The sequence below is a fragment of the Malus sylvestris genome, chromosome 13 (genome assembly GCF_916048215.2).
Source record: "Malus sylvestris chromosome 13, drMalSylv7.2, whole genome shotgun sequence".
Lineage (NCBI taxonomy): Eukaryota > Viridiplantae > Streptophyta > Magnoliopsida > Rosales > Rosaceae > Malus > Malus sylvestris.
In genome coordinates, this window is record NC_062272.1 from 10,836,949 (window position 1) to 10,853,813 (window position 16,865).

General features: G+C 38.5%; 4 protein-coding genes across 6 annotated transcripts; 1 reads left to right on the forward strand and 3 right to left on the reverse strand.

The window, feature by feature from the left end:
- The first annotated feature begins 7 nt into the window (after positions 1-7).
- Positions 8-2,407, forward strand: LOC126595115 (dihydrolipoyl dehydrogenase, mitochondrial). The gene is made up of 2 exons (XM_050261478.1): positions 8-414; positions 926-2,407. The coding sequence occupies exons 1-2, from the start codon at positions 133-135 to the stop codon at positions 2,174-2,176; spliced, it is 1,533 nt and encodes a 510-aa protein (XP_050117435.1). The 5' UTR covers positions 8-132; the 3' UTR covers positions 2,177-2,407.
- Positions 2,408-2,806: 399 nt separating this feature from the next.
- Positions 2,807-5,606, reverse strand: LOC126595123 (uncharacterized). Of its 3 annotated transcripts, none has more exons than XM_050261494.1 (5): positions 5,467-5,606; positions 4,466-4,555; positions 4,233-4,357; positions 3,933-4,142; positions 2,807-3,484 (listed from the first exon to the last, which is right to left on the reverse strand). In XM_050261494.1, the coding sequence occupies exons 1-5, from the start codon at positions 5,510-5,512 to the stop codon at positions 3,122-3,124; spliced, it is 834 nt and encodes a 277-aa protein (XP_050117451.1). In that variant the 5' UTR covers positions 5,513-5,606; the 3' UTR covers positions 2,807-3,121. The 3 variants fall into 3 exon arrangements, with proteins under 3 accessions (XP_050117451.1, XP_050117450.1, XP_050117452.1); XM_050261493.1 differs by lacking the exon at positions 5,467-5,606 and adding an exon at positions 5,273-5,428; XM_050261495.1 differs by lacking the exon at positions 5,467-5,606 and adding an exon at positions 5,147-5,223.
- Positions 5,607-7,320: 1,714 nt separating this feature from the next.
- LOC126595130 (stress-response A/B barrel domain-containing protein HS1) lies at positions 7,321-9,001 on the reverse strand. The gene is made up of 2 exons (XM_050261506.1): positions 8,773-9,001; positions 7,321-7,770 (listed from the first exon to the last, which is right to left on the reverse strand). Exons 1-2 carry the CDS (start codon positions 8,910-8,912, stop codon positions 7,581-7,583), a joined length of 330 nt encoding a protein of 109 aa, XP_050117463.1. The 5' UTR covers positions 8,913-9,001; the 3' UTR covers positions 7,321-7,580.
- Positions 9,002-12,088: 3,087 nt separating this feature from the next.
- LOC126595119 (galactinol synthase 2-like) lies at positions 12,089-14,417 on the reverse strand. Its single transcript, XM_050261486.1, has 4 exons — positions 13,937-14,417; positions 13,164-13,484; positions 12,891-13,025; positions 12,089-12,519 (listed from the first exon to the last, which is right to left on the reverse strand). The coding sequence occupies exons 1-4, from the start codon at positions 14,225-14,227 to the stop codon at positions 12,283-12,285; spliced, it is 984 nt and encodes a 327-aa protein (XP_050117443.1). The 5' UTR covers positions 14,228-14,417; the 3' UTR covers positions 12,089-12,282.
- Positions 14,418-16,865: the final 2,448 nt, after the last annotated feature.

The window sequence follows — 16,865 nt, forward strand, 5'->3', positions numbered from 1 at the left end:
ATTGTGAAAAAGCGGCTCATTGGCCAGCGGTCGCATTTGAAGGCCTTTTACCAAGCGCAGCAGAAGCGCAAAGCAAAGCGAAAGAGAAACGAAATAGTGAGAGGTTTAACAAATCGAAGTTTCAAAAGGGCAATGGCGATGGCGAGCTTGGCGCGGCGGAAGGCCTACCTTCTCTCTAGAAACTTGTCCAACACGTCATCGGAGGCCGTCAGGTACTCCTTCTCCCTCACCTCCTTCTCCAGGGGCTTCGCCTCCGCCGGATCTGACGACAACGATGTCGTCGTCGTCGGCGGCGGTCCCGGCGGCTACGTGGCGGCAATCAAGGCCGCGCAGCTCGGTCTTAAGACCACCTGCATCGAGAAGCGCGGTGCTCTCGGCGGCACCTGCCTCAACGTCGGGTGCATACCCTCCAAGGTCTCTCTTTTTTCACTCTTGCTTGCTCCTACAGTTCCGTACTTGCCTGCTAGGGTTCTTAACTTTCTGAATTTTTATTTATATTTTATTTTTCGTGATTGTGTTTGTTTTTACTGCTTGTCAGATCTAATTGTTGATCATTGGAATTATTTAATTGAATCTCAGTTGATTGATTTCGCTTTCATGTTTGATAATATTTATTTCGATTGGAGTTTAATTAATTTTGAAAATTTAATGGATTTATTCAGTCGAATTGTGGAAATTTATATCATATTGCTATTGGGCTCCCTCAGAAGTTTATAAAAGAAAAAGAAAAAATATATATAATCTTGAGTAGCGTGGCATTAATCATCCACTAAATAAGCAATGAGCATTTCCAAGTTAAAGTTTTCTAATGTTGTGTGAATTACGTATTCTCGTTTCGGGTTGTTTTCAGTGTAATTTAGGCGTGTTTCTTCTCGTTGAATTTAGATTGGAATTTATCTCTAATATCGTCTGCTTTTGTGTCCAGGCGCTTCTTCATTCCTCTCACATGTACTATGAAGCTAAGCATGCATTTTCGCACCACGGAGTGAAGTTCTCTGATGTCGAAATAGATTTACCTGCCATGATGTCCCAGAAAGACAAAGCTGTTTCTAATCTTACACGAGGAATTGAAGGGCTGTTCAAGAAGAACAAGGTCACTTATGTTAAAGGTTATGGAAAGTTCATCTCCCCGTCTGAAATTTCAGTGGACACCATTGATGGCGAGAATACAGTTGTGAAGGGAAAGAATATCATAATTGCCACCGGTTCTGATGTCAAGTCTTTACCCGGAATTACCATTGATGAGAAGAAGATAGTGTCATCCACAGGAGCTCTGGCTTTGCAGGAAATCCCAAAGAAACTTGTGGTGGTTGGAGCAGGATACATCGGCCTAGAGATGGGCTCAGTGTGGGGCAGACTTGGTTCTGAGGTAACTGTTGTTGAGTTTGGTCCTGATATCGTCCCATCAATGGACTCGGAAATCCGCAAGCAATTTCAGCGTTCCCTTGAGAAGCAAGGGATGAAGTTCATGCTCAAAACAAAGGTGGTCGGAGTTGATACCTCTGGAGATGGTGTGAGGTTGACCCTTGAACCAGCATCCGGTGGCGACCAGACTTCCTTTGAAGCTGATGTCGTTCTTGTATCTGCTGGTAGGGTTCCATTCACATCCGGGCTTGATTTGGACAAGATAGGAGTTGAAATGGACAAGGGAGGGAGAATTTTAGTGAATGAGAGGTTTTCTACAAATGTCTCGGGTGTTTATGCAATCGGAGATGTTATTCCTGGACCTATGTTGGCTCATAAGGCAGAAGAGGATGGGGTTGCATGCGTGGAGTTTCTAGCTGGTAAGGTTGGCCATGTGGACTATGACAAGGTCCCTGGGGTCGTCTACACGCACCCTGAGGTCGCATCTGTTGGAAAGACTGAGGAACAAGTGAAGGCCTCTGGCATTGCATACCGAGTTGGAAAGTTCCCTTTCATGGCAAACAGCAGAGCCAAGGCAATAGACAATGCTGAAGGACTCGTCAAAATATTGGCCGAGAAGGAAACAGATAAGATATTGGGAGTTCATATCATGGCATCCAATGCCGGGGAGCTCATTCACGAGGCGGCCATAGCCTTGCAGTATGATGCATCGAGCGAGGACATTGCACGAGTTTGCCATGCACATCCGACCATGAGCGAGGCGTTGAAGGAAGCTGCCATGGCTACTTATGACAAGCCCATTCACATCTAGAAAAAAATCATTACTTCCATTAATCTTTGTTTTCAATTTTTGTTTTTAAGAATTTTGGAATGACATGGTAAGAACTTTCCATTTAGTTGTTTTAGCCTTCATTCAAGGTTAGCAGATAAAAGTGCTTGATTACTTTTTTACCGTTTCCCTTTGGCTGTGTCAAGGGAATAAATCTGTATGCTTTCTCATCTCACTGTGAATAACAACATAAGGAAGGGTATGTTGAGCAAATGGATTGTTACCCATTTTGCGCAGTTTTACTGCCTAGTAATTACTTGTTCTTGGATGATAATACTCGGGGTTAAGTAGGGCGACGGATCTGTTCTTATCGTGTCTTAATGATTAACAACTGATTAGGATAGGTCGGGGCTTGGCACACGTTGTAAGGGAAGGCGAGATAATAATGAGTCAAGATTATGATAGGTTAGGGTTCAGTTCAAACTACGGGGATGGGGATTAAAACTTTAGGTTTAGAGAGGGCGCTTCGCTATCTTAGGCAACTTGGCTGCGCCATGTTTGTTGAAATCGTCAACTGATTTTTGGTTTAACGCAGTGCTCAGTGAAACTAGCAACATGATATGATAAAAAATGGTTTGAGTTTGAAGACCAACCATTATTTGACAAGGGAAAGAATTGAACTGGGACTCGATATTCCCATCATGTGATACTGCAAGTTCCTCGTCTAAGAATCGAGACCTACAAATAGGGTTTGAAAACGGTCCAAACCCACTAAAACCGACCCGTTTACAGGGCTACCTACACTCCCATCCGTAAAATCAGAATAAGATTAAAATATCTTAGTTTACAATTAATGGCCACTCTCTCCTCGAAAATCCAGGATCTGTTGAAAAAACCTCATGCAAATGCTAAATACCCCTTAAAATTGTAGCTACTGCCCATCGTCCTCTCTACAATTCCCAGTTTGGCAAACCGATCATTGCCATGTTATGGCTCCTCCCGCATATCCGGTTTCCTTTTGGCCTGCACGGCCAGGCGCGCATCCCTCTCCCGTTCAAACTCTCGGAAATCTGCTCGCTGCAAGAAGTTTACCTTATCCAAATATTGGTTTGAACTCTTCTTGTAAGATTCCAACTCCTCCTCCAACCCTTTCTCTTCCTTAAACTCCCCCCAATCCTTTTTCGTTTTGTCAAGCACACTGAGCTTTTGTTTCTTCCTAATCCGTTCGAGCACAGCATCGACACCTGAAGATGCAGGAGCTTTTGCCTTTTCGGATGCTTCCTTTGAATCAGCATCAACAAGCTTCTTATATTCAATTTCTTTACCAGCAAAATCCCGAATCTCCATGATCTATAAAAACAAAGAGACCTGGCTGTTGAATATGATTATAACCAATAAACTTTCAAAAGTCTGCACCCACAATCAGGATTTTATAAACTTCAAACTTGTCTGTAGGATGATAATTGATCATGACAATCTAATAGTTGCGAGTTTTGGTCTAAGAACCAGCTCCAAGAGATTTAAGTTAAAAAGGAAAACTGCTGAGCAATCAGAGACTAGACTACTCAGGTGGTAAAGGGGTGTGTAACTACATGCATACATGGATGTGTGTGTGTGTAATCTTATTATTTCCAAAATTGTCTGGAAAGAAAACTAAGAACTAGGTATACATCTCTTGAAAAATGATTCTCGAGGAGACTAAACAACTAGTGACTTCCACTTAAGGGAAACCAAAGTTTAGCAAGACAGGTGTCCCCGACAGAGTAGAAACAAACATGTGATACAACAATATGCTTACCTCAACTTTCCCTCTGCCAGATGTTGCAACTGCAGCATCCTTAACTTCTACAAGAGCAGCAGCAGCAAGCCTCCTGGCCTCGTCACGAGATTTATCCAGCACACCATTATCACTGGAGCTGTTCTTCATGACACTAGATCCCTTCTGTGATGCATCTTCTTTAGGGGACTCCGCCTTCTTTTGTGCCAGGCCCAGATATCCCATCCAATTCTGAGAAATAAATCGACGTAAAAGATTAAATTCTGGCCAACTACAATTTTATAATTCCAACAAAGATAGGAAGAATGAGGATATTCTCACATTAGATGACTTCTTGGGAGTTTTATTCACAGATGAGGAAGACTTCTTTAATAAATCCTTGAATTGCTTATTTGATACTCCTTTATTCATTTGCTCCCACATGGCATCTACCCGAGCTTTTACCTCTATTAAGATAGGAAATAACAAAGCCTTCTGGTCAATGAATTTATGGTACTTAACATCAGAATAGAAAATGGATAAACAAGCGTCTGTGAGTACAAAGAATTACTTACCTGTTTGTTCAGGTTTTGTCCCTAAGCTTGGAAGAGGAGCAGCTCCATTGGTAGACTCGACTAGTAAACCATCCTTTTCACCTGCAGTACCTGAACCGGAAAACCAAACTGCTTAACCATAAGTATGAAAAAACGAAAAACAAACTGTAACTAAAGTACTGCTAGTGAAAAAAGTCGTGGTACAACCAGTCCTGGCAGTGCACGCATCAAATAGCATAAGACCAATATCAGAAACGAACCAACAATCCAACATCAATGATTCAACTAGAAGCTGTGACACAAGTCTATCTATGGAGCAAAGTCATCAAATGAATATTTCTAATGCCCCCTGAATTTTTCTTTCACTAGAAACCTATAAAACTTCAAAAGATACGATAAATATCAGTCGTAAATTGTTGTAGCTGCCAGTATTGATCTCCAACTCATCTTAGACACCTAGCACCCAATTGGGAATTCAACTAACAACGAGTAAATAACAATGTGATGGTGAGCTTCAATGGTTCGGCGTGCAACTCCACCTATATTACAAATTCTGAACTAAACTAAAAAGACCTAAACTAAAAAGACCTAATTTTTAGAGTGCACAGAAGTTTAGCCAAACTTTGGTTCTGATCTAATTATTAAAACCCATTAACAGTAGATAACCCAGCCGAAAATCAGAGATTATTCCAGGAAACTTACGATCCTTGAAATGGGTTTTCAGATTTTCACAAGAAAATAAATGAATAAATAAAAAAGCAAGAAACTTCCGCTCATAAATCCATCAATGCTACACCAAACAAAACACTCCAAAGTCTCTACAATCACCTAGCGCATATAAACTCATGATCCCCAAAGAAAAAAAAGGGTGAGCCGCTCGGAAAACCCATTGATTTTCTTTCATCATCAATGGTTTTTTTTCGAGGGAAACAAACAGACCTGGCCCAGCGTCAACATAAGAAAGACGGAATTATGGATAAGAAAATAAAATCGAGAAATAGAAAAAGAAAATAATGGGTAACCTGAACTGGAGGCGCCGAGAGCGGTGGTTGTGGTGGTGGTTGCCATCCAAGAGAAAACCCAAAAGTGCGGAGAGAGAGAGTCGTTGGTACTTGGTGGTAACTGGTTCCAAAAGAATAGTCTGTTTATTGGGTTCTTCGAGCTTATATTCTGACTTGTTGGAGGCCCATCAGGCCCATAAGGCTAAATAACTAATTATCCCCCCAATTTAAATGTAATTAATAAAAAATTCTTTAGTTTTGTTTATTGAAGAACTAGAACAATTTCATTTCATATTGTTTTTATTATGAAGTGGGATTAGTTTTTAAAATTCTTAAAAAAAAAAAAAACCAGTTATGAGAATTGGGATAATGATGAGTGGTTTCTTCAAACGTGGGAATATTTTTTATTTTTAAATATGGCATGCTATACTAACCTGGCTGTGAGGTTGTTGTAAAAAAACAGCAAAATTTATGTTTCTATAATTACTAAATTGCACATATTTTTTACTTGACTTTAATTTTGATGAGGGGGTTAAAATGGTAATTTTCTGAAATTTTGGTTGACAACCAGAGTTTTATTAATAGGTAGTGTAGATTACGAATATAATGAAGATCAAAATTTCTTTACAAAAAATTATTAGTTGTAATATTATTAGAAACCACTATATAAAAAAATAACGATGTTTAATAACCACCACGGATAACTCAGTATGTAGGGGCGAATTCCAGACCCGCATTTTATACGGTAAGTCCTATGTTCGATTCCTGGCGCTGGTGAATCACACGATGGTGGCTAGGAGTGGGCTGAAATACATCTGTGAAACTTTCCGATCCCAAAAAAATGACTACGTTGACGAAGTCACCAGTTAGTCCCCTTATTGTAAAACAAAAAAGAAAAACGATGTTTAATTACATTAAAATGTGGTGGCCAATATCAACTCAAAAAAAATGTGGCCTATATTTGGGTTGACTAATGAACCTTGCGAGCAGACTTGAGATTAGCTAATTTGACTATAGCAAAAAACTTGATGTGGAAGGACTTCAAGGGATTGGCATAGGATTGGATGAACTTTGCCATCAAAACATTCTTTAACCCTCCCTCCCTTTGCTTCCTCCATCTCACAAACTTCTGATATGTCGAGTTCGATCATTTTAAGTGAAAGAATCATATATGTCTTGTTTTAGGGGTGTATTCAATTGAGATTTTGAGGGATTTTAATTTTTTTGATGAATCAAAGAATATTCAATCAAGATTTTAAGTAATTATCTGATATTCAAGGTGTATTCAATTAGAATTATGAGATGATTTATGTATTACAATTTAGTGAAGATCTAAGTCCTTAACGATATAACTCCAAAATAAAAGATCAATTTCCGGATTCATGACAAAAGATTTCGATCAAGTGAAACATAAGACGATCAGAATTCAAATCCTATCTTACTAAGGGACAGAGTGTTACTGGTCGGGGGCCAGCTCTATCCGAGCCTCAAAAGTTACTTGTGAACTCACTAGATTCAGGGTATGCTGATATAAAAAACGAAGGTCCAACAACTTCCAAGTCCAAGTTAAACGAATTAGATCGATTGGTCGTGAAGGGAACTTAATCTTTGCATCGCCACAAAATTGTAGGAATAGAAGAGATAAGTATCTTTCACGAGTAATTCATCAACCTCCTAATTGGACAAAAATGTGAAGTTAGGCCTCCATTTCGTCCAACATCACATACTAGTAGTGAGCTATCAAATCCAATCCAATTATAGGCACCAAACGTCGCCCAAATCTCCCTCTCCCAGTCTCTCTGAAGCCGCCCTCCGCTGGATCCTCAGAGGAACTGATGCTCTAAGCATAATGCTATGGAGCAAAACACCAGTAAGGAATGCTATGGACTTGAAGCAGTCCAATGTAACTATATAAGAAATTTAACCGAGTATTGAATCGATTCAATAGCATCAACACCAATACAAAGCAATGCAGTGAAAATTTGAGGCACAACCAATGACAGACCTGAATTATTTGATTTTACTCACGGTTTGTAAATCAGATAAAACAGACCTGAATCAACCTCTAACACAGAAGCTTAAGTTCCACCAGGAGAAACAACACGACATACGACACCTGGGATGGTCCTTCCGATTTAAACATGAACTGTAGTTGGTTTGTAATCGATCACAATGACCTTCTCCAAATTGGAAAGGAGCAAATTTGCAAAGTCAACGTGGGCAGGATGGGCTACGTACTCTGCGACACCCTCCGTACTCTCAAAGGTTGACTCAAAGACATGAGTGAAACCTTGATGCAGGTTCTCAAAGCTCACGTCCTTTCCCCTGATCACAAAAACATGAATCAAATACTTACACAATTCATTGCAGCTTGTCTAACTCAGGAGAACTTGTTCGATAGGTTTAAGGGAATGGGAACGCCATACATGAACAACGACTAGAAAATCATGGTCGAATAATCTATGAAATGCTAAATAACTATCTCAGGTTAAAAAAAAAGGCATTCTAGCGATGTCCAGCTCTTTGATCATAATACTAAATGGCCTCGTTTGGTCAAGAGGACCCAATTTACATGGTTATCCATTCAAATCCAATCCTTGAGACCAAACGAGGCCTATGTGCTTGGTACAAGCAACTACAGTGTGATATGCCAAATGTGGCAAAAATATCCAAACATATCCACCAACTAAAAATTGGGAATATTTTTTGCTCACCGCTCTCAAGTGATGGTGATTCTCACCAATCTATTTATCCCCGTAGATGAGTTTAAATTCGAGACCTGTGTAGTGAACAGACACAAATCTCAAAATTTAAACTCATCCAACGGTAATAAAATAAGATGGTGAGCATTGTGAGCAAAAATACAACCATAAAAATTAGCTTTTTTCCAAGAGAAAAACTGCAACTTTAACCAATAGCTGATGCTTCAACCCCTTTCAAGCATCAAATTTTTACTAAAGCTGCACTCTTTTGAAAAGCTAAATTTTGCCTAAAAATCTAGGATCTTGAGGACCCATCAGACTCCCAGAGTAAAATCAGCATCAACAACTCTAATTTCTTTTCACAATGAAGGGTCAGACTAATGCAAAGCTAGTCTAAATCAAAGGTCAGATAACCAAGGCCAAACTAAATAGACAACTTCCCAGGTTAACAAATTTCAATTAAAATTAATCAGATTAAAAAATGCATCGAGATTCAAGTCTTTAAATTGGTAGCTCCATCGGTGAATTTCCGAGCAAAAAATGAATGAAGTTCCAAGCAAGAACATTTAAGATTTAAAAGAGATTAGATTACAAGTAACTAGGAAATTGATGCTATGATTATTACCAGTTGAAAGACTTCATGGGTTCGATGAGATTGACGAGGTTGGCATAACCTTTGATGAGTTCTTCGATCTTACTTTCTGAGATTCCGTCCTTAAACTTTGCCAGCAGTACATGCTTCACCAATCCCTTTGCTTCCTCCATCTCTCTCTTTCTCTCTCACCAAACTTCGTATATGCTTCACCACTCTCTCTCTCTCTCTCTCTCTCTCTCTCTCTCGCCACCAAACTTCGTATATGCACCTCTCTTTACCATACATGTATTGTAAAGGAAACGACGTGTCGTGTGATTTTGTGGACTCAAATTCTTTTACATTCATCTTTTTTTTTATTAGTATTTTTTTTAGTACATTGATATTTTTATACTAGGGGGAAGATGAGTTCGGCTAAGCAACACAATGGGAAGCCTAATTTGGTATCGAATTCGTCATCTATGAGATTCAAATTTAAGACCTCTCACTTTCGAGTAAAGAGGAATATCACTAGACCGTAGTACTGAGTGGCTTATCTATTAGAGCAACTCCGCCCCATCAATCTCCTAGGCTATTGGGCAATCCAATAAAAAAGGATCCAGCCCTTCCCAATAACTTGAGCTCCAAGGAGCCCGACATAGCCCTCAGCCCTTATCGTCTGGCCGGTGACTGAGTGGAGTAACGTTAGCCACAATTTTTTTTTTTGCACCAGCATGCGTGAGGAAGGGTGGGTCCCCTGACAGGATTTCAAGGATCGGACCCACGTGCAAGCGCACTAAGTGGGTTCGGATTAGGGGGCTACGTGGCTCTTCCTTAGCTGTTGGATTTTCAATGGCTATATTTTAAAATTTTGAAATCCAGCCTCAACGGCTAGATGATGTGTCACACTTTCGATCGTTGGATTTCAATTGTAAGCCAATTGTCCAGTTTAATTAAGTTAAAAAATAAAAAAATATATATTTGGTGTGTTTTTGTAAGTTCATTTGTTAAAAATCTACTCGAGAATCTATCCAAAAAATTGTAGCACTTGGGCAGTTACTGTTCGCTAAAGCCTTGCTCAATAGCCTGGGGGTAATAGCCTAGGGATATTTTAGGGGTGGAGTTGCTCTTTTTTTTAGTACATCGATATTTACACCAGGGGCCAGGGAATGGGAGTTTGGCTAAGTCACACAATGGACAACCTAATTTGGTATCGAATTCGCCATCCACGAGATTCGAACCTAAGACATCTCACTTCCAAGTGAAGAGGAATATTACCAGACCGTAGTACTGAGTGGCCGGGGTGGAGTTGCTCTTAACTATATTTTTGAGAAAGAAAAAAACAGTACCAGTGTGAAGGGAACTGAAAAAAAATGAAAAAGATAGGGTGGAAGGGGACTTTACATATGCTCTGGTGTATCTTATATGCTTGGATTTTTTTCCGTTAAATTCATAACCAATGATTATGATCCAATAAACAAGATTTAACGGTCAAAACTCTAGGCGTATAGGATATAGCGGAGCATATTAGAATTTTCGAGTGTGGAAGGAGTTTGGTATTACTAGTGGAAAGACTTCATGGGTTCGATGAGATTGATGAGGTTGGCATACCCTTTGATTAGGGCCGGCCCAGGCCCAGTGTGGGCAGGGTGGCCGTTCGGGGCCCAAAAAAATTTGGGGCACCAAAATTATTAAAGTGATATATTTATATATGTTTTCATAAGAGTATATAAAATTTGTTTTGATGACAAAAAAATAATAATTAGAATTGGTGGTTTTGTCATTTGAAAATAATGAAGAGGTCTTGGGTTCAAAATACTACATGTGCTTATTTACTTTCCAAGTTTTACAAATTTCTTTTCATAAGAGTATAAATTTATAAATTTTGGTTAAATGATCAAAAAGTTTAATTAGAAGCAATGATATTTGTTGTGTAAAATTAACGAGATTTCCGAAGTTCGAAATGCTATATATGCTTGTTTATTTTTTTTAATTTTTACGAATATTTGTTTGGTTGTTAATTTATTTTTAGTTACTAATTAGTATTTATGTGGGTTGCTATTTTTAAATATTCATTTGAATTCAAGTCTAATCTTCTACAAAGAGGAATACGTAGACCAACTTTTTAGAGCAAATTTGCAAATCATATGACGTGTCATCAAAATGTTTAATTTAGTGCCCATTCATTACTTATACATATTAATTAAAGACTTGAAAACATCATTATTTTTTAGTCTCATATTGACAAGGTTAGTAAATAAGAAAAAACACCTCACGATTTATACAAAAAACACTTTAAAAGTTCAAATGGAAAACAAAACTCATCGTCTTTCTGTGTTTCTAAATTATTGAGTTTGAACTGCTTTTCTAAGTATAATTTTATCGATGTCTTACATGTGAATATAAATAATTTTATTATATGAAGTTAGGACACATTTTTTTGCATTGCGCCGGGCCTCAAATTTCTCTAGACCGGCCCTGCCTTTGATGAGTTTCCTCAATCCGACTTTCTGCGATTCCACCTTTGAACTTTGTTAGCAATATACAGTATGTTTTTCCATTTTCTCCCCACATATCACTAATAGCTTGGAGCAAAGATGTTACAAGGATTTGCAAAACGAGCACTTTGGATCAGTTAAAGTGGTGCTATGCATTTATAGGAAGCTGTTATCTTTGTGTAAGTAGCAAATGTAAGTCTGAAGTAGCTTAATCTTGTAACATAATTGTGATTTCGGTAAGGGAAGCTTTTGTCATTTAGCCCTTCATTGATTCTAAATTTTCAGTCTATTTGTTACCACTCATCTTTACCGACATTTGTACAAAATTGTATAAAAGATTAGTTATGTTGTATTCTTATATCAATGATATTACAATTTGTTTTCTCACCAAAAAAAGAAAAAGAAATATGAAATTGAAATATGGGTGCCCGTACCATATGAGGCATCCTTTTTTTAAAGGCAACTTTAACGAAAAGCTCACAGTACTGTTCATTTTAACGAAAAACTATATCTTTACATTAAAAAGTCAATCCTAGTACTATTCACTTTACCTTTTATTTTATTCTTATCGTTAAAACTTAAGTTTTCAAGTCATTTTCATTAGTTTTTCTTTTTTTAAAAACACAATTTGTAACTTTGACACCAATGAATTAGGCTGGCATTGTTTTCAGATGCCACCAATGTATTAAGGGTAGCTATTGTTACAATAGAGATTTCTACATAGGATGTGTACTCCTATTTGGTGGCTGCATGGTGTCAATTGAGGTTTGCCACCAATGTCAGTGCCTGCTCTTTATAATAGACACCAAACGTAAAGGTGTTCTTTAGCCAAAATTCTAGTAGTGATATCTTAAAGAAACTACAAATCCAAGTACATAATAGCATCGTTTTATTCGCAAACTCGGTTGCACGTTACAAACACAACCCCATATAGACTTATGGAGTATATATAATAGAAAGTGTAGTTTCCTACACACACAAGTTGGTGTAGGTAGTATAGCTATTAATACATAGAAGTCTGGCTTTCAAAGCCAAATCGGCGTCACATTACCCCGGGACTAGTTGATCAAGCTGCAGAAGGTGCACTTATTTGCTCATCAACGTCAGTCCCAGATAATCTGGAAATAAAGGGTGGAAGCTTTACATGCTCGTCATCCTTCTCCACACGATCATCCACATCATCATCATTCTTGTAATCCAGTGAAGGGTCATCATAAATGTCCCACCATTTCTTCACCAGCATCTTGATGTCCTCTCTCTCCATATACTGTTCATTTCCTGTGTACCTCCATGGCTTTGATCCCTGCATCCCACTCAATTTAATCAAACTTTGGTTCCATGTCATACATATATTGTCAGACTGAATTTTAAATGTTTATTATGGCAAAAATCCACTCAATCAATAATCCAGTCTCATATGAAAACTAAATTATTTAGGTAATCTTTGTATGTGACTGGATTTGAAGTTCTATTTTGGCAAAAATCAACTTCATCAATGATCAAGATTCACACTCTTGATTACATGATTCCGTAACGAAAATTGAATGATATTTAAAATCAAATTAGTGTTTTGTACTGGCAAAAATCAACTCCATCAATAATTCACATTTAGTCTGGTTAGAGAATATTTTCTTGTTTGTAGCGAAAATTGGATGAGCTTTAATTGTTACATACCGCAGCACAATAGTGAACAACCTTCACTTTGTCAAGGTCGACATTCTCAGGGTGGCGCCACAACATAGCCAAAACAAGATTGTATATAGGTGGGATAGGACTGTATACCTCCCTGAAGAACATGTTCAGAAAGTCCTGCATATGGTCATCAAAATTATTGTTCAAATCGGAATGAATTTTTTTTTCTCAAAGAAACCCAAAATAACATGCGTTTTTGGCGCAATTAATTACGACATCAACACAAAAAATATAAGCAGACGATCCTGCTATTACCTGCTCGGCGAACAAGGAAGGAGGGGTGACTTGGAGGGTCTCTAGCAGATCATGGCAAGTTAGAACACAAGGCTCAAAGACAAACATGCCGGCATTGAAGTAACGTGGTGGTGGTGAGCCCAACTCGACCGGCCACTGCACCTTCTCCGGGCACTGCTGGCAGTACCCAATCTTGTACTGAGGAGATTCACTCCATGTCTTCTCACAAAAGCAATCCATCACAGCATAAAAATTGCCCTCGGGCATGTCGAAAAGGTGATCAATGTTTTCAAACACTTGAATGTCTCCATCCAAGTATATCATCTTCTCATACTCCACAAACTACAAGTTAATACACATAAATAATCAAATTTTACACATATGGTAGTTGCATGATTGAAATGCACTAATGACTTATAAATCATGTAAATGGAAAACGTTCTCTTGTCTCACCATAACAAGTTTCGTTTATAGAATATGAAAGTTCTGAACCACTAATTATGTAGAATATTAATTAAATATATTGTTTAAATTGCACCGATAATATATTAAACATGTTTAAACTGCATCGACAATCAGTTTAAATTGCACCGACAACATGTTTAAATTGCACCGACGGCACTAAGAATATGCTTAACATGCTTAAACTGCACCGACAATCAATTTAAACTACACCGACGGCAACAATATGTTTAACATGCTTAAACTGCACCGACAATCAATTTAAACTGCATTGACAACATATTTAAATTGCACCGACGGCATCGACAATACATTTGATGAGAGAATATTACCTCCCAAATACGAAGCTTGGAGTAATTGATGACATAATAAGCCATGGCAAATTGGGTTTGGCTTTCAGGAGGGTACACAGGGTCAATTGCATGAACAATGCATCCTTGAGAGTAGAGAATCTGAAGGTGGTCCTCAGGAACATCAGGCAGGACAGCCACCACAAGAGGATATGCAGATTTGGCCTTCCTTAGGCCCTTGGCAAGGCCAACCACACCTTTCCAATAGTCTCCATTGCCAGCCAAAAAGGTCACATAGGCCCTCTTGGGACCGTTTGTCTCTGCAGGGGACATCTCTGGATAAAAGTAGGGGAAGAGATTGCAGAAAATTTGAGAAGATTATCAGAAGAAGAGAACAAGAAAATTAGATGTTGAGGAGAAGTAGTAGGCATCAGTTTATATAGAGGGATGAATGAAAAGATTGTGGGTGTGGTGGCATGAATATGGAAAAAAAATTACGAGGTGGAAAGTTTTGAGTGAAGAAAATGATTCTTTGCAATCCTTTAAAATTTCAACATGTGGCAAGAACAAAGTGACATGTATAATAGGTTAAGAAGAAGACCCCAACTTCTCAGACAATTTACTATTTGCACTCATTTTCTAACACATAACCTACGACATAATAATATGGTAATAATTAACACTAAATAAAATATTATGTTTATGAGGCTTAATTTTTCCTCTTTGAGCTCAATTCTCAACCCGCAACATATTTTAATGATTTGATATTTGGTAGAGATATGATAATATATCTACTATGTATATGTACTAAAAGTCACTATCGATGTCGAATAGGGTTATATTTTAGTTTAAATATTATTGTGAAAGAAAATTTAAGAAGAAATGCGAGTTTGATGATGGCTGTTATGAAGGGACTGGGGGATGATTCTTCCTCCTACGGCCCTATTGTAAATGACTTGAGATGGTTCCTTGCAGAAATGCCGCACCCGACGGTTAGCCATGTTCAACAGGAAGGAAGTGAGGCGGCACATCGGCTTGCTAGGATGGGTATTAGTAGCTCTCAGGAGTTTGTGTGGTTTGAGGAACCTCCGGATTTGATTCAGGATATATTAGTTGAGGAGGGTTTGTAATTTGTTGCTTTATTGTTGTTGATTGTTCATTTGAGGATAGGTTTCCACTATGTGCGGGACACTATTTTTCTTAGATCGGGTTGAAAGCCCTGGTAAGATTTTTATCGAGACTCATTGAGCATACTATCCCCAGGATCCTCACGAAGTGGATCCTCATTCACTTGTAACCACTATACTACACAAACCACTTGTGATATAATTTACTTTAATATATATATACATATATATATATATATAATATTCTTTATGTTCTAATATAAATGACACAAATTGTTATGTATGTCATTTTTGGCTGGAAAAAAAAGAGAGCCTTTTATATTATTTATTTAAGGTAAAACAATAGTAATTTTATTAATAATTAATAAAGTACAATCTTCAAATTAAAAATCATGATTGAGATTCGGAGGTCCTCGGACTCGGACTAAACAAATCTTGCTCGAAAACTACAGAGAACTACAACATGGCATGCAAATTCAGAAGCCATATATATGTCATGCATGCAAATATCATCCAATAAACAATTTTCATATGAAACTAGTCATCAAAAGAATAGGGTAGAGCTATTCACACAACTATTTTTATTTTTCACACACATCTCTCAATTTTCGGTCGTCGGACGATTGAATTGAAGATGATCAACAACAACAACAACAACAACAAAGCCTTTTCCCACTAAGTGGGGTCGGCTATATGAATCCTAGAACGTCATTGCGCTCGGTTTTGTGTCATGTCCTCCGTTAGATCCAAGTACTCTAAGTCTTTTCTTAGAGTCTCTTCCAAAGTTTTCCTAGGTCTTCCTCTACCCTTTCGGCCCTGAACCTCTGTCCCGTAGTCTACTCCTACTTTACCTCGGATATCCTCATTCCCAATCTTATCCTTTCTCGTGTGCCCACACATCCCACGAAGCATCCTCATCTCCGCCACACCCATTTTGTGTACGTGTTGATGCTTCACCGCCCAACATTCTGTGCCATACAACATCGCTGGCCTTATTGCCATCCTATAAAATTTTCCCTTGAGCTTCAGTGGCCTACGACGGTCACACAACACGCCGGATGCACTCTTACACTTCATCCATCCAGCTTGTATTCTATGGTTGAGATCTCCATCTAATTCTCCGTTCTCTTGCACGATAGATCCTAGGTAGCGAAAACGGTCGCTTTTTGTGATCTTCGCTAGATTGCTCCGGTCATTAATGTGGATAAGTATATAAATGGATAGAGACAGGAAAGCAAACACAAGATGTACGTGGTTCACCCAGATTGGCTACGTCCACGAAATAGAGGAGTTCTCATTAATTGTGAAGGGTTTACACAAGTACATAGGTTCAAGCTCTCCTTTAGTGAGTACAAGTGAATGATTTAGTACAAATGACATTAGGAAATATTGTGGGAGAATGATCTCGTAATCACGAAACTTCTAAGTATCGGAGTGCGGTATCGTCTTGACTTGCCTTATCTGTCTCATAGGTAGATGTGGCATCTTCTCTGGAAGTACTCTTCCTCCATCCAGGGGTGGTATCTTTAACTGGTGGAGATGCACAAGGTAATGTATCAATTTCACTTGAAGCTTACTTGTAGTTTCAGGTTTGGTCAAGCGCGATACAAACCATGTAGTAGGAGTCCCCCAAGTCGCCGAGCTAGAGGATCTGCTGAAAGAGGTGACAGACAAGGTAAGCAATCAGAGCTCCGGCTGATTGTTCACATTCTCCCTATCTTGCAGGCAGCATGAAGGATAAAGAGAAGAAAATGAGAAGAGATGATATGGGATACTTTTGCTTTTGAAGAAGTAACTTTCCACAGGCTTATTCTTGAACTGAGCTGGAGGGTTTTCTGGTTTCC